General features: G+C 43.3%; 1 protein-coding gene across 1 annotated transcript; it reads left to right on the plus strand.

Moving 5' to 3' along the window:
- Positions 1-14,530: 14,530 nt before the first annotated feature.
- GPRIN3 (GPRIN family member 3) lies at positions 14,531-18,567 on the plus strand. The gene has a single exon (XM_008929797.2). The coding sequence runs from the start codon at positions 14,608-14,610 to the stop codon at positions 16,987-16,989; it is 2,382 nt and encodes a 793-aa protein (XP_008928045.2). The 5' UTR covers positions 14,531-14,607; the 3' UTR covers positions 16,990-18,567.
- The last annotated feature ends 4,183 nt before the right edge of the window (positions 18,568-22,750 follow it).

Below are 22,750 nucleotides of genomic sequence, written 5' to 3' on the forward strand. Positions count from 1 at the left end.
TTTTGGAGAGTATTTTGAAGAAGAAATGCATGTGACAATATATATTCCCCCTGGTTTTGGAGAGTATTTTGAAGAAGAAATGCATGTGACAATATATATTCCCCCTTGAATTAATGCAGTATTTTTCCATCTCTCCCCTCTTGAAGGCTTTGTGTGTTGCCTGTGAAATTTCATCCATGGGCTCTTGAGCTGACCTCTGTGACCAGAATTTAGCTGGGATAAATCTCTTGTAGTCACCTGGTCCTGATTTTAACTGCTTCACTCTTGACTGTTGAAATGGTTAATTGGTTATATACACTTCCTGACTAATTCTGCCTTTCTTGAGAGGGTTTCCTGTTTCTGACTGAAAAGGGGGCAGGCTTTATGCACGTACACATTTGTTTTTAGTTAAGTCTATTTAGTCTATTTGTTTTCCTTTCTTTTTTTCCTTTTATTTACTAATACACAGAAAAATACTTTCTGTATGATCACAGAGCAGCTTTCCGCATAGTGTTTGGTCAAGCATTAAAAGAAAGAGACCTGATAGATTACCAAAAAAAAATGGGGAAAAATACTCTTCAGAGGCTTAGAAAGACAGAACAATGCTCACAATGTTCAAGTTGAGCATGCAACATGAGGTAGCAAGATATAGGAACATGGTCAACACCACAAATATTTAAGCAGTGTTAAAACTGTCTTTCAAAAATGATGCTATACCATGGTGCAAAAGATTATTTTAAAACATCCATTTATGAACAGTTTCCTGGCCTTGAGCTATATGAAGCTGTGAAATGGTCTGGCAAGGAGCACACAGTAAGAGGCAGATGGGGAATCTGTGCTGGAGGAGCATTCAAGCCTAGGTCCAGGAGGCAGAGGGCCAAAAATTTCTCTATCACAAGAACCAACCAACTTACTTTCTCCTACACATCCTCATTTGTTTTCTGAAAGAGCAGGTCTCCCCTTCACCCTTTATCTTCTCCTGCCTTCTTACCTGGACAGAATTCAATCAGCAGTTGTAGAGATCTGTCAGCCTCATAAATGGAATGAAGTTACTGAGTTCACATGGGAGAAGGTTGGTGTCCCCAAGGTCAGCATTAACACTCTAGTTTTGTGGGAGAAACTGAGGCATGCTAACCTTGAAATTCAACAACTGAGCCATTTCACCTAGTTGCTGTCCAGAGAGAAGGCCAGCTGGCTAATGAATTTCCAGATGTTGCAGTTTTTCCCTTAAAATAAAAGCCCCCACACATGAGGGGAGAAAATGTGTTTTCTATCCTCCTGGGCAAGGAAAAGGATGAGAGTTTTGAAGTGGTAATAGGGGATTTTCCAGCCCATCTACAGTACTAACCAGACATCTGTCTCTCTCAAACCACCTCCCGTGGCAGTCTGCATTTGCAAAAATGTTTTTCTCCTGCTGACTTTGAGTAGAACAAACCCAACAGTTTCCCTGTGGCTGCCCACACCTGTGGTTTAGGGTTGTTAATAAATAGATTAGGGAGCGGAGTGAAGAGAGCTGAGAGAATGAAAATCAGGCTATGGTAATTACCTGGACTGTGCTGACCAGCAGCTGAGCAGGGATGAAGGTGCAGGCTTGTCACCTTACTGACAGCCAAGTTGCTTGGAGTGTGGCCTGGGCATTTGATCATATGGTTATACAATGAATACTTGATAAATTGCTCTTACTGTCATAGCTCTGTAGCCTGGACTTACTTGGTCCTCTGGTGCAATCTGCCTCTGTCCACATACTTCTTCCATTTTTTCTTGGTTGCCCCTGAGTCCCCTTGCTTAAGCACTCAGGCTGGAGGTTTATAGGAAAGGTCTTTCAGAACCAGTTGCAAGACTTGCTCTCTACAAGAGAAGCAACTCATCTGTAAGAAGAAGAAAAGACAACTGAGTAGAATTGCTTGCTCAGTGTCTCATTGACTGCTGCCCTGTTTAGACGGTTTGGACTTCTCGCTTGTCTTACGTTCATATCCCATCTGATCCCATGCCCTGCCTGAGCTTTCTGAAGAGCAAGAGCATTAACAGAGCCCTTTCCAAAAGTGCTTATCTCCTTGTATGAACACTTGTGGATCTGCAGTGTTTGCAGGTAGTTTTCTTGGGTGAATGGCGTTCCTAGTCTGTAACATCCTTTGCTTATTCAGCTTTAAGGTGGTGGCTTTGTGGGTTTTGGGTGTTTTCTTTGCAAATGCTAGCAGCAGCATATTCTTTGCACTTGTTTGGTTTTCTGGATTTTGCTTTAACAGAGGTACCAGTCTGCTTTCCCTCTTCATAGATTCAGGGCTTGCTATATGGCAGTCTAGCAGAGGGAAACACCCATTTGAGAATTTTTCTGGTGTTGCAGAGCTGGATTGCTAAAGCCAGATTCCAGTGCTCATGATTACACAGGTTTTAGTAGTAGATGATGAGATGTAAGAGATGGGTGTTCTGTAGTTAAATCATTGGCATTAGACACTGACTGTTGCATAGTTTTCTCTGTGATCTTCAGCTGTGTTAGCTTCTAAGGAAGAGGCAGAAAATGTACCGGTTCCTACCTCTGTTCACTATCTTGCCTGCTTAAGCGATGAATGTTTAGTATCTCTATGCTTACATGTGGCATCCAACAAAACAGCAGAGTATGTCAGAGCCTTCTGGCGTTTCTTGGATAAGAACAGGAATAAAAGAAATTGTGTTTTCAAAAATATTGAACAACTTTTGAATTCTACTGGCTTTACTGGTATTTCTGATTATTCAGCACTTCTGAGCATCAGACTTCTTTGATTTCAGTGCCTGGCTTTAATCACCCAGATTAGGCTAGATGACTATCTTTATGTTAGCATATATCAAAGTGTATATGTATGTGTATGTCTGCCTGCAATCATGTAAGTATGCATACTTTGTGATAATATAAATTGTATCCATAAATAGGATGTCAATAAAAATAAATTGTGGTAGGAAGCCTCTGTGCATTCACAGCTGTCAGATGACTGGTTGAAGTATCTAGTACTTATCTTCAAGAAGGTCTTGTGTGAAAATAAACCATCTTGTCTGGATTTTCATGCTGGCTCCAAGGTTGCATGTGTTTTCTTGCTCTTTCAAGTATGCCTCTGTGCATGAGGCATTGATGTTCAATGCAAGTCCAGTAATTAAACGCTAAGCTGTGAATGATCCTTTTTCACACCCTGCCAGCTTCCACTCCAGCTGACTTAGAAACAAGGACAAAGCTGTCACACAGCCCTGCTTGCTCACAGCTGTGCTCTAGCAAGGTATAACCTGCCCTCAGCTCACTTCTAAGATTTGCAGATTACATATACTTGCAGCTCAAGCAAGGGCAGCTAAAACTGCTCCAAAGAGGAGAAAAGAGTGTAGCCTGATGGGAGGTGCTGGGCTTTTGGTGATAAACTCAGTGATTCCTTGGGGCTGCCAAATCTCTTTCTGAATGCTTGAGGGCATGTTTTGCTTGCTGTGTGTAGCTTGAGAAGCTGGAATGTGAGCTGGAGGGATAGCTGCCTGTGGGGATGTCTGGTTTGGGCTTGGCCAGGTGGTCGAGGTAGCCAGCTTCAGTAAAGCTGAGACTGTTAAACTCAGATGTGATATATCTTGTTTGAGCTGTCATTTTAATTAATGCTAATTATAGTCATTAACCAATTTGGCAATCATCCTGAAGGACAGTTGTTCAAGTCAATGTGTTTTACCACTGCCTCCATCACAGTGTGCTTCAGTTGCTTCAGTCACCTGATAAATGTAAATGTGTAAATATGCCTGTCTTTAATGTAGAAGAAATGAGGAGAAGAGGTATGCTCAGCAATAGGGTCAGTGTAAATCTTAAACTCTAGCTCCCTTTGACAGGAGTGAGAATGTCACATTAGCCTGCTATAAGCCATCATGACCTTGCAGAGTTCCAGGGTACAGACCAGAGTGTACATCTGGCATGGATAAGGCAGAGGTCCAGGGTATGCATATAGCTGTGCCATGCTGCAACAGGCAAAGCTTTGGCTTATGACACCTCCAGTAAGTGACTCCCAATACTATTATTAGCTTTGGGAGGGTTTACAGAACAAGACATGCTGTGTCTCTGTTTCCAGCATGTTTTATTGAACTAGTCTCCAGATTTTGCATTGCTATATCTTAAATATTGTCTGTTTTGGGGGAGTGTTTCTGGGTTTAGTTTGGTTCTGACACAGATGGGACTTCCCAGGTCTCAGATGCTAAATAAGGATTTGTTTTAAGAGCACTCAGATTTTTAAGAATTCAGAAGCAGAGAATGTAATTATCCTTAAGCCTGTGAAAATCATATTTAAAGCATAGTGTAAAATGCTGCAGACAGTTGGGTACCTTAGCCCCCCCTTGTTGGGGCTGGAAGGATAGAAGCACAATGAATCTATGGATAAAAATGCAGGTTTTGAATAAGCCATTGTTAGGAAACAATTCTAACAGAAGTGAGGATGGTTCCTGCGATTGTTAGTGTTGAGTGATTTTTATACGCCTCGGCTGCCTGCAAGGGCAACTCTAAAAAGCCATTGCTATCAGACACCTGTGGGATAGACTGCAAATAATGAATTGTTCCTAAAATAAGCCGTCATACAGCACAGCTGTTGGTGTTTTTCTTTGCCGCAGGAAAGTGGAGGTGTTGAGAGAGTGACTTGGTGACTGAGTTGGCTTCTTCACTCCGAGGAAGCACTGCAGTCTCTCTGTTCAAGCACATGTAAGTGATGGATGGAGAAGACTTAAGAGGCTCTCTTTATCCTGAGGAGCTCTCTGGCTGTATAGCGAATTTCAGGACTCCAAGTTAGGGATGTAAAGTTTGAGGGGTTGATTTTTACCACCACTGAGTTGGTGTCACTGCCAGCACCTCCTTTTACTTAAGCTGAGAGCCAGAATAGCAGGTTGCTCTCAATTTTACCTGGTCAGATCCGCCACAGTGGCAGTCACTGTCATATAGAAGGTTCCTCAGATGTGTCTTTCAACACCTTCTGTGAGCACTGGGTGGAGACCAAAGAAGACATGCTGTGGTTTATAGGTGTAATATTTTACAAAAATGTTCATATCTAGCATTGACCTTCATTAGAGCCAGGTGACTAGAAGCCCTCACATGCCTACAGTGCTTTGTACACCATCAGGCTGTTCCATCATTTCTCAATATAAAGAGCAATGGTGTCACTGATTATCTGCAGTACATGACATGTTGGTTTTCCTGGCTTTGCAAGGTACCATTTAGGGTGTGTCATCCTATCCCTGCTCAGTTAGCACATCCCACTTTCCTCATGTCCCACATGCAGTACTTCATCAGTCAAAAAAATAATGAATGAGGCACTGATCTCTGGTTTCGCCCAATTCCAGCAGGGTCAATGTTCAACCAAATAAAGTGTATAGCCTCAAGTAAAAAAAAAAAAGAAGAGTCTGAGACTGAGGTGGCAGTTTTCCATGTAATGGTCTCACTGAAGTCATACTGAAAGCTTGAGTGGCTGAGGTGAGCAGGTTAGAGGCCTTAGCTGATCATACAGGTTTGAGTCATTGCCCTCAAAAGAGCATTTACCAGCATTGTAAAGATACCATAGAATTGCTCCGATTTTTATCCCTGAACAGCGAAGGCCTCCAACCTGCAGCCATTTGGTTTCCTGCAGAGCCTCAATACATCAGACAGAAAGTGGCCCAGCACATGGTGCTTCCTCTCGTGTTTTTTTGAGAAGGTGTTTAGCAGGAGGCGGTTTACTAAGGAGATTATTTTGTTCTTTTTGCTGCTCTTATGTCAATGACAGACAACAGCAGAGCAAAGTGACAACGTGAAAAAGCAGGAAGCAACTGCTGAGGTGGCAGCAGGAAGAAGGCAAGATATTTTTAACTGTTGGGGGTTTTTTTCTAAAAAAAAAAAAAAGCCACAGTTTCAGCTGCCAGCCTTTATTCACATTAGTTGTGTTTTCTGATAGCCAGGAGACAAGAGCAGACGTGGTGAGATCATCATCATGCCTTTCTTAGGTTAATCACACAGTACGGCAAATTTCTGTTACAGTAATGACTGGTTAGGCACTACATCCTTCTTCCCTAATTACATGCCATTTGGAGTAGTTCTTTTCCGTTGGGATAACGCCTGTAAATGACAATGGATATGTCCTTTGCCAGGTGCCTGTTATGTAAAGATCTCTTCCCTTCTCTAATACTAAGCCCAGCATCTTCATTAAAATGATATATGAGGAGAACTTAATTTTCTCAGACAGCACATGAGAGTTAAACATTATCATTGGGTTTTACTTTATGCAAAAGACATTGATCCTGCTATCAGCTCTTCAAAGGCAAAACTTCCTCACTTACAAGGTTGGTTTTAAAACAAGAAGTGCTGCTACAATACATTTCTTTGGGCACTAATAATATGATTATTCAGCAGCAAATCAGGCCTAATTACCTAGGCACCTCTGCTGGGGATGCTTCAGCCATGAGATGAGTATTTGTATTCAGTGCACTGGGGAATACTCTTAAGGAGGTCATAATGAAATTCAGGAACCTTCCTTTTAAGCATCTGAAAGCATGTTAGAAGTATATAACATCCTTTGTCCCTAGAGCCATCCTTTCCAAGACACACCTACTCAGCAGTAGTTACATTCTCCTGACCACAGAAATGTGATTTTGGCCTTGGTCCAGCTTACAAGAGATGGATGTCCACGTAAACCTTGTCATCCTGGTTGTTGCTAGTTATCCGAGAGTCATAGCAGAAAAAGCAAGAACTGCATGGGCACTAAGCCAGCATTATGCTTTCATCCCTAAAGATGATCACTCTGCTTTATAATGAAGTCACGTTGGCATTGCTGTTTAGGAAAAAGGTATGTATTGTTGGCTACTGTTAAACTGCTCTCACAAAAACCAGGTCTTTTGTTTGTCAGCTGTCAACATTCAAAAGCTTTCAGCTGCACGAAATGCGTTAATGAGAGGTTAGATTTCACCATACTTTTATCAGACAGGAGAAGATAGCAGGATAGATAAGGAGTGAATTCCCACTTGGTCTGCTAGAAATTCTGTTGCTTTCAACATCAAACATGAAAATGGTGTTTGAAAGCCTCCTGTTCACATCCCTCAAACATCATGTCTTGTTTTTACTCAGTAGTAAGCTGGAAAAAAATACTGTGGCAGTGAGCTATGTTAAAAGGAGTCACCTGATGTGGACAGCAGGTTGCTGCTTTCCTCTTGTGTGCTTGTCAGAGATGCGGCATGCAGATGTTCCTCCTGAAACATGGCTTACCCTTGAAGTCAGGCTGTGTTTCCTTAAAAATGACTTCCAGTGTCAGATATTGAAATAAGAAAAACCTGTTGATAAAAAAATGAGGCTAAACATAATAACATGCAATTAAAAAAAAAAAAAGTAAAATAAACATCTGTTTATTTTGGGTTTTACCTGCATGTCACATCCCCTCCTTGGTGGCCTAGGATATGAGGAAGGAATGTCACTGTAGCTTATGCAGCTGTTAAATGTGGCTGTTGGTCAGTGTAGTTGTTCTTTGATTTAGCTGTTTTCATAAAGCCATTTATCCTTCCCTTTCACTTTGGAGGAGAAAGACTGACGGGCTCTTGGCGGTGTTCTGCAGTAAGCCCAATGTTCAGCAGGGACTTTTGCATACTTACACAGCTTGCTGAAGAAAGCCTTTTTACTGGGTGCTGTAGCCCTGGGAGGAGGTGTGCCTGTCTTTGCTGCCCAGGGCCTCTGTCTGCCAGCAGGGAGGATGCTTGGGAGCATGGGCTGAGTGGGGGAGTAGAGGGGCAGGATGGGGATGGGGGTCAGAGGAAGGGATGGTATGGGGAGAAGGGTGTGGAGGTGGTGCATGTTCAGGCTGTCATCCAGCCCTCCTGTAGTTCCTTCCCATGCCACTGCCCTTTGACCATGTGGGGGGCTCTTTTGAGAGATTCTAGAGGCTGTGATTATGTGAGGATCTGCGCTTCTCCTGGAAAAGGCTTTTAATCTGTGAGAAAGAAGTGAACTTTGAAGGCTTAAACCTTCAATGGCAACAGATGATACCACAATTCTTAATTTAAACCAAGATTTTCAATCTCCTCTCTAAATGTTGGCTTCTAGCAATCTTCTCAATACTGTATTTTCTCCCACTTCTAAATACCAGGTGCTGGAGTTGGATGGTGGGAACAGGTGCTGGAGTTGGATGTGGGGGTTGCTGCTTGTCTCCTGGCCAGGGCGAGATGGGTGCTGCCCACAGGGAACAGATGGGGACACGGGCTAGAACATGCTGTATCAGAGCAGAGCTGTACTTCCTTTTTAGATGGACATCTTTCTAATTGTAGGGTAACTGCCAGCAGGATGGTAGAACTGAATCATGCTTGATCACCACACAGTTTTTGTTCTGTGTGCCTGCCTATTAAAAGCCCATTGCATATATTCTCATACATCTGTCCCTGAGCAACTGCTGAGGTACACATGTGTCCTTGGACCATTTTGAAGTGTCAGGGCAAGGTTCTACTCAAGGTCACGTGCCCAGACTCTCAGCACCATCCTGCACTCCCAAGCCATGGGACTTGGACTGGTTTGCACCCTTTTGTCTGAAGCTGGAGCAGAGGTGTGCCCCAAATCTGGTTCGGCTCTGCTTGGGTGCACTCTTTGTATACCAATCTAAAGCTGCTTAGACCAGCACTGACTTCGGGCAACCCTGAGGTTATGGTAGGGATGGAGTGACTGATGCTTGTTTCCAAACTAGGATAAGCACTGCAGTACCAAAATTATAGCTAGACAATCCCCTGTGCTCACTGCTAAGTACCTGAGAGCACTCGAGAGATCTGGTTTTGGAGAGGCTCTTCTACAGCCTGCTGGACACTGCACTTTCTGGACTCTAAGGAATTAAGAGTCTAGGGAGCACAGAGAACATATATTTAAAGAGAGCATGTACCTGCAGAAACAAAATCCACCAATAGTATCTGCATGCTTCAGTGAGAAAATACTGTAAATATTAGATTTTAAAATGTATTTAATATTAATCAGAAATGCCTTTGCATCTAGTTCAGTAGACTATGTCGTTCACAGTAAGGTTACTGTGGCCTCTTTTCAGGGTGTATTTAAGGTTTGTCAGAAGCTGAAAGAAATGAAAGAAGGTGCAGAGCAGTTTGCTTTGCTTTGGATTAGTCCCAGAAGCCACTGTACCATTTGGTAGGACTAGCTTTACCCATTTTTTCATCTGCAGGTTTTGGGCAGCAGGTTAAGCTGAGCTTTGTCCTTCTAAAGGGGAGTTCCCGTGCTCTGCATTCTGAAGCATGGAGATGCAAGATGAGAGGAGTCAACAACCAGAAAAATATGTTTCTTCAGCATGTACAAAATATTGCTAGGTAAATCTTCAGTAGCTGTCAGGCTGATTGGCAGCCATCTCCTTTTGGCAGAAAATGGCAGTGCATCTTGCCCTTGATTTCTCACATGATTTTCCTTGGTTTATTACCGTTACAAAGCAGGGACAAGCACTTATCCCTGTTTTTCTTTTGGACTTATTTCCCATTTTTCACTCCACTGTTTCCATCATTCATTGTGTCTTGACACCTTTGTGAGCAGACTGGCTAGGCAGTGGGAGTTGAGTGTCAGCATTTGGGAGAAAGAGCTGTGAGACCCAGTGAGGAGCCGCTGCACCCTGGGAGCCCTGGGTGGAGCAGAGTTTTCCTCAGGGCTGTTCATGTGGCTCAGTTGGTAGTTCCAGCTGATCTAGTATTGGGGCGTCACACGTGATTCAAAAGTGCTTCTAGGGCAGGTGCTGGGAAGGGTTTTAGGAGGGACTAAAAGCAGTCTAGCAATAGGCTGTTGTCCATCTGTGCTGAGTAAAGTCCTGTCAATTCACTGGATAGCGAGGAAGTAAACAGCTATTTAGCAGTATATGCTGAAGTGTTACAGAAGTTCTACTGAGTCAGCAGAGGCCAGTCAAAAGCAAACCACCACATACAACCTGCTTTGCTTAATGTCTGCAAGGAAGGTCCTGCAGCCCTGTGGTGTTGCACTTGTTGCTTCTGCTGTCCACCTCCCTGTCTGTCTCTGGAACCAGTTCATGCTGTGTTTGCAGGTCTGTCCCTCAATAACATGTGCAGTCCCCAGGTGTAGAAGGCAAAATGGGACTTCAGGCACCATATCCTTGAAATGCCAGCCCTGTCTCTGCTGGGAACCGCAGGTATGCAAGGTATCTGTGGGCATCCCCTGCCGCCTCTTGCTTCCCTGTGGTCATAGTGTGATAATCTATCTCCTGTCAACATCCCAAAGCACACTGGAAGGTGGAAGCTCTGCATCTTGTATCTTACCTCTTCGGGCAACCTCTTTTGTATTTTAATGAATATGTCCTTGGTTTGAGCTGCCCTTTATTTGTACTGCCAGTTTTCAATCCCACAGATAATTAGGAGAAAATAACCCGTAAAGCAAATTTTTCACAAATAAAAAGAATAACAAACACCCTTTGACATTAAAAAAAGAAAGTTACAGCATTTACAGAGAACAACAACTTAATGATGTGGGGAAAAAACCCCACTGGGTACAGAATTAGAAGGACGCATGTGCATATTTATGTTTAAAATTTAAAGAAGTGCGCTTTGTGCTTTTTATATTCAGTGGTCTAATATGAGTTTGGGTGAGCCGTTATCTTTTTTCTCAGATCAAGAAAAGAGAATGGAGACTGAATTCTCAGTTCAGCATATGTTTATCTCTGTCCTTAACCCGTGTGGTTGCATAATGATTTTTGTGATGCTCTGAGAGATCATATAAGATTAGAACTGTTAAGAGCAAATGCTCGGCTCTTCTATTTGCAGAGACAAGGGTGAAGAGAGGACTCCAACAGTGGGGGGCTCAAAAAATAGAAACCTAATGAGAATAGAGTTGGGGAAGGAGTGCTTGATTAGTTTGGGAGCTTCTTTTTAATTGTTTTTATTTTTACAGTTGAGGGCAGGTGGAGATGCTGGTAGTCTTATTTGTGCTTTTGCACATTTTCACATTTTTTTTCAAGAGGGAATGGGAGGCAGAGTCTTATGTAGGAATTTCCTGCAAATTTATGGGTTTGTATTATGAAGCATGCAGACTTTCTCATAAGCAGCAAGAGGAAAAATTTTAGTGTTGTTTAATTGGGGGTTGGGTGTTACTGAAATAACTAGGAGTTTCTTTACATTGTCAGCATTGAGTTGCCTGGAAACTTCTTGGTTTGGGAGTTAGTGGTGTTTCTGCATTTTTTTTTACAGCACATAAAAAAGACCTACTCAGTCACAAGAGTCTGTGAAGGTCTGCTGGCCATGCAGGGACCCTCCCAGACCATATAAGCCAAACACAGACATTGTCAAAGGTAGAAACCTCTTGTTGCAAAAGGTATAGAATAATTCTTTGTTGAGATGAGAGTGACACACTCAGGCAGGCTAATTTGGCCTGCAAGAATAAGGGGAAGAAGAACTGTGTTGGTGTAGCAAATCTGTTCTTATTACTAAAAATTGATTTTGACCTTTGTGGAGATACTAATTTCACCTCCTAATAACAGAAAATTTTGGATGATTGCTTCAGGTCTGGTACAAGACTTGAAAAATTCATCAGCAATCTTGATTTGTTTTGACATGTTTTTTGGCCTACTACTGAGTTTTGTATATCTGTTTCTCCTAAGTATTTGCTTGCAGGCAGCGTTGCTTGTTTGTTTGAATCCTCACTGTCTTGGCAGTTGAACAGTATTGCCCAAAGGTCCCAGCATTGTTCTTCATTCCTATGTAACAGGACTCAAATAATAAAAATGAGACAATAATCATAAATGAGATTTCAATAACAGAAATGCCTTTCCAATTCTGTAATCTATTGGGTTTGCTTGTTGTTCTCTTTCTTAAGACTTACCTTTCTTTCTGATTTTTATTTATTCTTCAGTAAGAACATTATCAAAAATTACTGTGTTTATTTAGACTACTACAGTGCCTTTGGCTCCTGTCATTAGGATGGCTCAGTGAGGAGTCTAGGAAATAGCTCCCATGACTTTGACAACAGTCTTTATAAAAACCTTATTCTCATAAACTAACTCATTTTCAGAGTCATTCCAGGCAGTAGAATCACCCATGTCCCCAACCTGTGTTCAAGGGTCAAGCAAAATGTCTGGTTATACTCTGTTGTCCCACATCCGAGAATAGGTCCAGGTGGATTTTCTGGGGCAGAATTTTCTCTGTTGATGTCATATGTCGAGGGCTCTGTAGCAGAATCTCTTTTAACTAGCACATGAAGCACATGTTTAAATGTGTGTTTCAGGTGATGCTGAGGAAGAGCCACTAAACAGATGAGAATTCATGCAGGGGTTCAGAGTAGAACTAGTTAATTTAATTGACAAACTAGGAATCATTCCCCTTTTGAGAGGGTATGAGTTAAAAGATGGTGCTCCAGGTTCTGTATAGTGAAGAACTGAACAGATTTTCTCTGAAATCTTTATTTCTTCTGAAACTACTAAGTACATCTCATCCTAAAAATATGGATTGGTTTTGTTCCATTATTTGTTTAATTGTTCTTAAATAAACTCTGGATCTAAAAAATAGAAAAAATATGTGACCTGCCTAGTGGTATGTACTGGTTTGGTTTGCATCACTATTTGGAAAAGGAGAGAAGACAGTAACAGAATTAGACAAAAAGATTCCCGAAGCCATCTGCTCCTCTCCTTGCAGACATTAGATGTTTACAGTACAACAGTAGAACATGGAATGGCTCTCCTTTCCTTCAGGACTACGTTGGCTGTCTGTAAAGTGAGCACATAATAGAGTGAAGATGTCTTGTAGGCAGCCACAAACTCCCACTGATTTCCAGTCCTATTTACATACTTCTCAAAAATCTTAGCAATCCTTAGCCTTCCTGGAAAGCCACTGTGGGATGATGCCAAGCTGCTGTCACAGATTATAGCTAAGGAACTCAGGATCCTTCAGGGGCAGGATCACAGTTTCTCAGGACTGGCTTAACCCAGCAGACTGTATATCTGTGGTTGGACAGAGCCCAAAGAGACAGCATAAAAATAATAAATTATTAATATCTGGAAGATGTAAAGCTTAATGAATAAGTAATAAGTTGCAGCACTTTTCTTAGAAAAATAGACTGGCTGTACTTTTTAAATTTTCCTTTCATTGAACATGTTTCTTCTGTTGCTCTTTCTAAGTATCCTAAGGTGCTGAAACTTAGGATTAATTTTACAAAAACTAAGAAAGTTATACCGCTGCCATTCAGGCTGAGAAAGAGAAGGAGAGATGTTTTCTGAAAAGAGCTTTTGTTGATTTTGCTAGTAGGGAGGGAGGGTCTGGAACAGCTGAGTGATTGCACAGCTGCTTCCAGCAGCATCTCCCTAGGAATGTAGCAAAGGAGATCCTACTGTGTGCCTGCAGAGATGGAGGCACACAAAAAGGTACGGTAATTTTCCTGGCGTCATCCCTCTGGTTAACAAAACTAAATGTTCAGGGTGTCTCCCAAGTCTCATACTTGTGTTTTCCTGGCAGCATAAGACAGGGAAAACTTTTTAGACAAGCACATGTAGCCTGCAGTTTAAAAGAAGAGTGGGTTGGGATTTTATCACTGGCCACCACCACACTGCTGACACTGACAGGGATCCAGTCCTTGACCTCTAACAGAATCCAATTTGGGCTAAGCCCCTTTGGAATGCCCAGCCAACAGCCACATTTGGAGATCGCCTCCTGTTTGAAGCGATGGTTTCTCTGCAGTCCTGGCAGGATTTCAACCTCAGTAACTCTGCTGCACCTGCTTAAAATCCCTCCCTCATGTTTCCCTGGGTATGGCATGGGCCCCTCCTGTTCTGCAGTGCTTCAGTGTTCCCCTTCCAATTTCATACCACCTGCTCCTAAATTGATTTCTAGATCACTTGTACCTCCATTTATTAATCAAGCTGGCTTCCTTGTAATTATTTCAAAGGATCTAAGCGTGAAAGCAGTAAGTGCGTGCACAACCCTTGTGCTGTTCTGTGCAGTAGCTTCTCTTGTTGTTTATCTGCATCACCCAGCAGGTTGTGATCCTTGCATATTCCTTTTACAGTGAGGCTTGGGTTCATCCACGTTAGTCTCAATTGACGTGTTGCCCCTGTGACCACGTCCTTGTTGGTAATGGAGCTAGAAGGGCTATTCTTGAGAAGAAGGGGGAACTGGTGCTTATTGCAGGTTTGGGATCCACTCAGGTCTAGGGGTGGAAATCGCGTCTGTTCTTCACATAGGTGCAACAGGCAAGGTAGGGCCTTTCCTTCCATGTGTGGCTTGTCAGAGAATGTTATCACAGTGAGTTTATTTTGTGACCTCAAACACCTCTACAAAGTCTGTACCTCTTCTTTAACTTCAAATTTCTTTTTTTTTCCTCCCTCTTGGTATGTCATTGTTTTCAGTAATGTATTGACAGCAGAGCAGATGTCTTTGCTTTGTCTCTAATATTGGTTTCTCCATCCAGACTTCAGAACTGGGAGATCATTAAAATCTGTCTTTTCCATGACTTTTAGGCAGCCGGGTGCTTTACTTTCCCCTTTACCTGCAAGTATTTCTTTTCGTGCTGTAAAATCAATTTGTTCTGTGTGCTTTTACTTAAATCTGACTGCTGCTAACACTGTGTTTGTTTCATTAACAGGTTAGCTTCACAGGAAACCCATCACCAACAGCAAGAAAACTCCAAGGACAAGTTGAACGCAAACAACGTCTCGGAGACAGTCCATGGGGACTGTACCAGATCCTCTGAGATCTGCCAAGCTTTCCGTGGTCTCAGCTTCTGCAGAGGAAGAGCACCTGGGAGACCTGCAGTCTGCTAAGCACCAGCCCCAACTACCCAGTGGCCAGAGGACCAGCAATGGCTTCCCTTGCACACCATCCAGCTCAGCTGCAGTTTGCTTGTCTGACCTGAAATGCACAGGTGCTGCCGGCACTCAGGGGTGTGAGCAGTGCCACAAGGACAATGAGAGCCGGCAGGAAGCCTTTCCTCCTGGGCTTGCCAGCACAGCTGCAGAGGGGCATCCTGCAGCTGTAAATCCTGCTGGTTGCTCCCAGCCAGCGGGCAGCCGAACACCAGCAGCACCAACCCTTCCTGCAGCAGGAGCCCTCTTGGCAGGGCAAGGGCCAGAGATGATGCCAGCCCCCCAGAGCTCCCGGCAGTTCGTGCAAGGAAGCCAGGTGAAAACGAGCTCCCTGACACAAATAGATGACTCTGCCTTGAAACCTCAGGGGACCAATGATCAGCCGGCACTTGAGGTGTTAAATTATTCTTCCCCAGGTGATCCTGTCAGGGGTGATGAATCCTGTCATACTTCTCAGGCAAACCTTCTGCAAAGAGGGGAAAAAGACAGGGGAGCAGAAAAAACCGGTTCTGCTGCATGTCAGTCAGCCTTGCCAGCAAGGCAAACCGAAACTGACCTGGGGAGAGACCCACAGACCAGTTTGGAGGCGAAGAGCGGGCCTGCAGACTTGGCGCAGTTGCAGCCCACAGATAAAGCTGAAGCGGCGCAGAGCAACAAGGCACCAGCCCAGTTCAGCCACAGGAGTCCACATCTTGTACACAACACAGACCCCAGGCCAGGAAGTCCAGGTCCCACCCAGCTCTCCAAATTCAGAGAAACAGGTACAATGACCGTTCAGCCAGAGAGCAGCTGTTTGACTCAGGAAGCTGAAAGTAGGACATGGCGAGATGCTGAGGTTCAGGCTGTGGCTGCCGTGGAGAGCAAATCAGCTTCCACCAGTCCCAGCATCCTTGTTGCCTTCTTGAAAGGAAATCCTCCTCCAGAGGAGAAGGAAGAACTGCACATAATTTACCAAGGAGGTATGGGGCTGAGCCAGGCTGAACGTACTGACAGTTTATCCCCACCACAAAAGTCCCCGTGTTCTCTTGGTATCACATCAAAATCGACTGTTATGGCTGTGACTGCTTCAGCCCAAACCCAGCCTGTCAAACTGCCTGGGGTGCCGTCTGACATGGTGTCTCCAGTGTCAGCAGATAATGCAAAACCTGTTGTCCCCTTCTCCCCTGCAGCCGTTACCTCCCAAGGGACACCTGTGCGTAATGCTGGAATGACCAGTGAAGCCCATGATGGCAAGGATGCTGCTCAGCTGCCAGTGGATGCTCCAGTCCCACCAAAGCCTGTCCCAGTCGAGCAGCTTGCTCTTGACTCCAGCAATCAAACTCCATCACAGTCTGGGACTGGCACTGATGAACCAAGCAACACTTCCCCTGATGCTGTCCCAGGAACCGAGAACAACGGGCGAGATCTTGTCCGTGTTGCAGGAAGCAGCCCGTTAGCTTTACTCTGTAGCACAGACAGTGAAGTCAAGCAGAAGGAGGTCCCAGGTAGCTCTGAGCAAAAGCCTGCGCAAAGTAAGGGTGCAGGTCAAGGGGAGGCCATTCCTTATCAATCTGTGGTAAAACCAAAGGAAGAAAACTCAATGGTGCTTGATCCTAAAGGAGGGATGAACGTTAGCAGCCAGCCTACCACTGTCCATGTAAAGGCGTGCTTGGAGGATGTAGGTGAGAAGGAGAGCAGAGGCCAGGGAGACACTGGCCAGTCTCAGACAGCCAGCAGCCAGAACCTGCAGGCAGGACTGACACCTAAGTTGAGTGGGAGTTCTCCAGGTCTTGCCCATCCTGTGGCGGCATCTGCAGCTCTCCAGCAGCAAGGCTTCCAGGCCAGGGAGTGCAGACACGAGCTTCACACAGCAGCAATTCCTGCTTCAGCTCAGGCCTTGCCAAACCTGGGGGAAAACAAAAAGCAGCACACCCCAGCCATGGAGGCAAAAGTGCAAGTGAAGCAGTCCAAACACGTCAGGGATGTTGTTTGGGACGAGCAGGGAATGACATGGGAAGTTTACGGTGCTTCCCTTGATCCAGAATCCCTGGGAATTGCCATCCAGAACCACTTACAGAGACAAATACGGGAACATGAGAAACTGATCCGGGCCCAGAACAGTCAGACACGGAAATCCATTTCCTCGGATACATCCTCAAATAAAAAACTGAAAGGGAGGCAGCACAACATGTTCCAGTCCATGCTGCAGAATTTTAGGCGTCCTAACTGCTGTGTCCGACCTGCTCCCTCTTCTGTGTTAGACTGACGTGGTTTGCAGGGGTGTCTGGATCTCTGCAGTGGTAGAGAGAATCCCTCTCCTCAAGTCTCAAGTCCTGCTGTTCGGTTGTGTTACTGAGGTTGTGATGCAGCAACAGTGGAAAATTATTCCCCTTTGTTTTCTGACTAGCCACATGCTCCATCGTGCCATTATTATTGTCACAGCTGGTGTACTCCCACATTATGTCCCCATCCCAACTACTGTCAGATGAAAAGCTAGGCACTTAGCAAAAGCACAAATTTCAATTGCCACCTTGTTGCAGGGAGAGCATCACCTTCTGTTAAAGTAGGAAGCAGAGAGATTATCAGAATTATTATGGGAAATTATTTGTGTGCATCATGAGGTCTTATACAAAGGGGTGGACTGGGGGAAGCTGAGGGAGGTGGAACTAAGGTTTAACAGCTGTCAAGATATAACACAAGACAACTTTCCTGGTGTGTAAGTTACCTACGCTGAGGCAAATCCATGAACAGGCTATGGACATTGATCACTGAGCAGTCTCACTTCTGCTCATACTGTGGGTCACTGTTTTCAGGTTAGCCCCAGGGAGCCAGGTCTTCCCCTCCTGTTGAAATGGAGAATGAGGAAAAGAGTGAGGATCAAGACTGAAGGACTGTCTCTTTGGGAGAAGCTAAATCAATGGGATTTTGATGGCCAGAAGGGGAGGTGAAAGAGGGGCTTTTTGTCCCCTGCATCAGCCATGCTTAATGTATAAGCAGGTGAGGCACAGGAGAGCACATTGGTAAATGTACCTGCATCCAGTGGGATGGTGCCTGCTGGGGTGTTCCTGCCAAGTCTTTCAAAAGCAGTGAGCCCATTCTGGCTCCTCAGCTGGGGTGGGCAGCCCCTGCTCCCCGCCTCCCACGGTGCTGAGCACCTCTCCTCTAAATCACTCTTTAAAGTGATGTGGATCTTTCTTCTCTCTCCAGAGATGTTCTCCCATACGAGCAGGCTGTCCTGTCCATGAGCCTCCATGTCTAGTGTGGGTCTTTTTCCCTTTTAAGTCCTTAGCAAACTCTACTTTTCAGTATTTTGGTGCTTTTCTTGCTGCCTTTCATAAAACCAATACCATTTATTTAGCCTGTGTGTATTTTGTTTTACCTAACACTCTCTATATTATAAACCATTATATTGTTAACTTGAAAAATTTACTTTATAGCAGTACTGAAATCTTGAGACAATCTTTGCTGTATTTCTGAAGTTAGAAAAGTTATAGAAACTGCTAATAAAAAGTAGCTTAGTGACTGTTTCTCCAGAATTGTGATATACAATAATGTCTCAAATGTATGTTGGTCACATTTCTCAACATAATATTTTTCAGCCTGGGAAATATGTTTCCCACTAGCTTTTTATTCTGTCCACTAGAGTTCTTAATGGGAGGCTGGGGAACTCCTGCAGTTTGTAGGAAATTTAGTTATCAATCCTGCAAAGCACTGAGGATTTGGATGCTGTAATCCTGCAGAGTACAAGAGTTAAATAGGAGTTACTTTTATTCCATTAAAGATTTTTCATGAATCATGATGATAATTTTTTTTTCCATCTGTAGTACCACATGCCTGACTTACTCTGTAGATCTTACAACTTACTCTAAATCTTACAGGTTTACGCAGTGTAAATGAGTATTAATGGGGTTTTTTTTGGTTTTTTTTCTGTGAAGTGAACATGAGGTAGTCCCATTTTATTTAGGAGGCCAGATTTTCTGAGTATATCAACTGACAACCCTTCATAGTAGCTGTTTTGGGGCAATTTTTCCCCAACAGAGGAGTAAAATACTGTAATATACAATATTTTAACTCAGTTCAATGAAAGGTGTTACCTCTAGGCGTAGTACTGAATTGACTCCCAGTTTTCCTCTGGTGCATATCTGGGGGCTTTATGTCATGTCTTTGTTCAATTTCTGTACGTTATTTCAAGTCCTCTCCCACTTGTGATGCTGAATTGCTCATTCTGAAACACCACATTAGAGAGTGTCTTCCCACCTCTGCCTACCAGGAGGAAAGTCTCCAGCCTTTTTTCTGTTAGTACTGCTGTTTCCATCCCCTTCCTAGCAGTGTCTGAGATGTGAGTTTCATGTGAAATTTTGTGTGGCATTCATATTGGCAGTATCATTAGGTCAGGTTAGTTGACAAGTTCAGTGTCTCTTCCCACATTGTGCCCATGTCAGCCCTGACGAGGTTCCCTGAGCTGTCTGTGTTTTTTGCTGTCTCCTGTCCAGGTCCAAGGCTTTGTGCTGCTCCTTTTGCCTCCCTTCTGCCCCTTCCCTCACTAGCTGTTGCCCAGCCTGTCTTCTTGTGAAACCGTGTCCCTTGGCTCAGCTTGCGTCCCTCTCTCTGCTGTCCCCCTTCCTGTAGCGCTGTGAGCCAGCTTACTCTGAACTGTCCCTTTTTATCCTCAGTCTGAATATACAAATGGATTGTCATATTTTTTTCCAGAGGAGAATAAATGGCTATCGCGCATTCACCAATTTCTATGAACTTTATCCTTTAGCTTAAGCTCTGCAAAATATTTCCAGCATGTGGGTGGCTTTATTGAGACCAAACTGGGCTTGGCAATGAATGACCAGGGTGCTGGGCCAGCACTGGAATTAATTCTTCTTTGTGAGGAAGAGGAGATCTCCCCTGGTTCCCTGCAGCTTCTTTCAGCTGTGTTTTCACTAGCCAGTGCACCTACACCTCTCTTCCCCACGCCAAATGACCTTTCTTCTAGGAAAATTTCACCAATGCATACGTACCGCAAAGCGCTGATGGACAGCTTACTGAGTGGATGCATCTGAACAACTGCATGGGCATAACTGAAAAAAATGTAGTGTTCAGCACATATTCTGGGAAAATACCAGTGCAAAGACACAAAGTGTCCGTGACACTGTCTGGTGAGGGCAGAAGTCCTGCAGATGTGTGTTTGAAGTCAAGCAATAAAGTGCCAAAAGCCAACACACAAAAATGAGTTGATAATCACCAGCACATCTCATGGAAAATATTTTAGGTTTTGACTCTGCCTTGCTAGGGCAGACTGTAGGCAAGCTGCTAGTTTTAACACTGGTGATTTATGCTTACTCCTCCATACAGTGTCTAGATGAAAATATGAATCCTCATGTGGATGACACACGTTTCACCAGCAGCAAAACAGAACCATGTTTTGGGTAGCAATTAGCAAATATTATGCATGTGAGTGGGCTTGTAGCAGCCAAGAAAGACTGTTCTTGGTGTCTTCATTTGTCAGAAATGAAAGTGTGCCTGGAGTAGTGGTATGGCAGAGAGTAGGGGCAGATGATCTGTGTGCCACCACCCCATTCTTTTTCTCTGCCCAGTGACTCAGAATCACATTGCTGATGGTTGGATGGTTAAAAACCAAGGAAATCCATTTGGGCTAATAAAAAGAGGGTTCAAAACAGAAAATACTTTGTCATTTCCAAGAGTAAATCAATATGGAAAAAAAAAGGAGAAAAATACCTGTATCGCAGCTTAGCCAGCTGAAGTAACTTTTAAATTCATTTTTTTTGCAAGATGAGAAATTTTGGGAAACAAGCTTACTGTCAGGAAACTATTTCCTGTTGGTTGCATTTATAAAAGCAGTGAATGAGAACGGAATATTTACTTCTAGTTTCACTTCAGGAGCTTTCCACTAGGAAAAGATGAGAATAAGCACATTTCAGTGTTACCAATACAAAACCTGAGTTAAAAGAGTATGTTGGTGCAGGCAATTTGCAGTATAGTCCTGGATTTCACGTGAAGCTGTGACATGTCTATGTGCACTTGGTTGGTATCAGCCAGCTTTGTGTTGCTTTGGGCACAAGTTCTGAAGTTCTTCCTCATTTCTACTGACTTGGTTTGGAGAAAAGAAGAGTGAGGAAGTAGCTGAATAGACAAGAAGGGGAATATCTGTCTTCTTCGTTTCAGAGGAAAAAAACCTTCTTTTGAATATACAAGAAGGAATTGCTGAGAAACATGGGAAGGGAGCGACCAAAAGACATGTAAAATAAAGTTGATGTAGGTGCTTCACAAGGAATTCCCATTCCTGTGTGTGTGAAGCCAGTGTTTTGCTTAAGTTCTACCCATTTCTTCATTCTGACCTCACACATTTTTCATATTGTTGGTGGTATCCTGTGACTTTTAGGAAAATTAACATTTCCAAAGGCTGTATATTTTGCTAGTATTTATGGATATATCCAAATTTGATCAAATAAAACCTCTAGGCAAACAACGTCAGTTTATTACTGCTACCGCAATTGTAAAATGCACTGTTTGGAGAAGCATATTCAAGGGATTCAGAAAAGGTGAATGTATGCTCTAAAGATAACACTAGCTTTTCTCTTGAATTTCATTACTGTGTTGAAGTGTTAAAGGTAAAAGTGGAAATCCAAATGAAGATCAGTGTTGAAGGAAAATTCAAATTGGCTGCCGCTGGTTTTCAGTTTGGAAACTTGATGGAATATACCATTCCAGTGTTTCATTACTTAGCTCAGTGTATGCAAGGTTTGTGTGAAAGTACAAATTTTATTAGCTTGTTAGCTCCATTATCTTGTTCTGTGTCTATCCTTCTACACCTTTTAAAAATTAATGCAAAATGTTACCAAGACAGAGTAAGTCTTTCACAGACAGCTTATGGGAAAAGCTGCTCTGAAAGAGACAACTGACTGTCAGACTCCATGGGCTTAAAAACTTACAGATACAGTTTTAGTAACCAACCTCAGCTGTTTGGGTTTTTTTGGTGTCTCTGTAATGCCTCTATGAGTGATCAGTATTTTCAGTTGTCCGAAAGATGTGCACATAGATCCTTATCCAAATACTGCACACTACCAAGTATCTCTGGGATCACTGGCTGCTGCAGTGGTTCATGGATCTGAAGGTCAGGTCCTGTACCTTGAACTGGCTGCAGTGTTCTCTTAGGGGCCTAAATTATCCCACTTGAGTTAGTGTAGATGTTTAAAAGAATGAAGTATTACAGCTGAATTGACCCAAACTGAAATTACTGTCATCTGGGGTTTTTTTTAAACTCTTGAGATTTACTGTTTTTTTCTGCTTTTTGATTTTCTGAGCAGCCCTTCCTTCTTAGAATTTATAATGTGGATTTTGCATCAAAACCTGGCAAAGAAGATCTTGCGAAGTGAAATCTACCTTTCACCATTCAGGCTGCTTTAAAGAAAAAATAATGTTACTACTGAGCCAAATCACACAGAGAGGAAATATTTTTTCCTCTAGGAGAATGTTTGCTGTAGGTAAGCTTTTGTGTACATTGTGTCCCTATTTAAAAGGGGAGTACATGTGTGCAGGTCTCATGCATCACTCATGCTCTAATATGACTTTTTCTGTTTGCCCTTCTGATTGAATGCTGGAGGCTTAGCATTTTCTACAACCTTGAGGCAAGTTTAAATCACTCTGCAATACAGAAACAAGGATTTTCTCCTTATCTGGTCTCTAAAAAACAGACTATGGGTGACAGCAAGCATTGGAGTTCATTAGAAATAGAATCACATCAACTGAGCCCCATTTGAAATAATAGACCATGAGTTTTTGTTAGTTTTCTGCTTAGACTGACACTCTTTTGAGTAGAAATAAATGACATCTGCAAAGTTTCCAGAGGTTGTCTGCTGCAGAATATGAGTCTCTCAGATGCTTCTCAGCAGCTCTGCTACAACAGGTGACCCTTCTGCTGCAGTGTCCTCCTGACAGCACTTCCCTTAGCCCAGTTCACAGTCAATAATTTCAAGTACATCAAAAGCAAGTTTAGACACTGCCCTGAGGAATTTCCA

Source organism: Manacus vitellinus, unplaced genomic scaffold, assembly GCF_001715985.3.
Source record: "Manacus vitellinus isolate BGI_N305 unplaced genomic scaffold, ASM171598v3 scaffold_0_pilon, whole genome shotgun sequence".
Taxonomy (NCBI): Eukaryota; Metazoa; Chordata; class Aves; order Passeriformes; family Pipridae; genus Manacus; species Manacus vitellinus.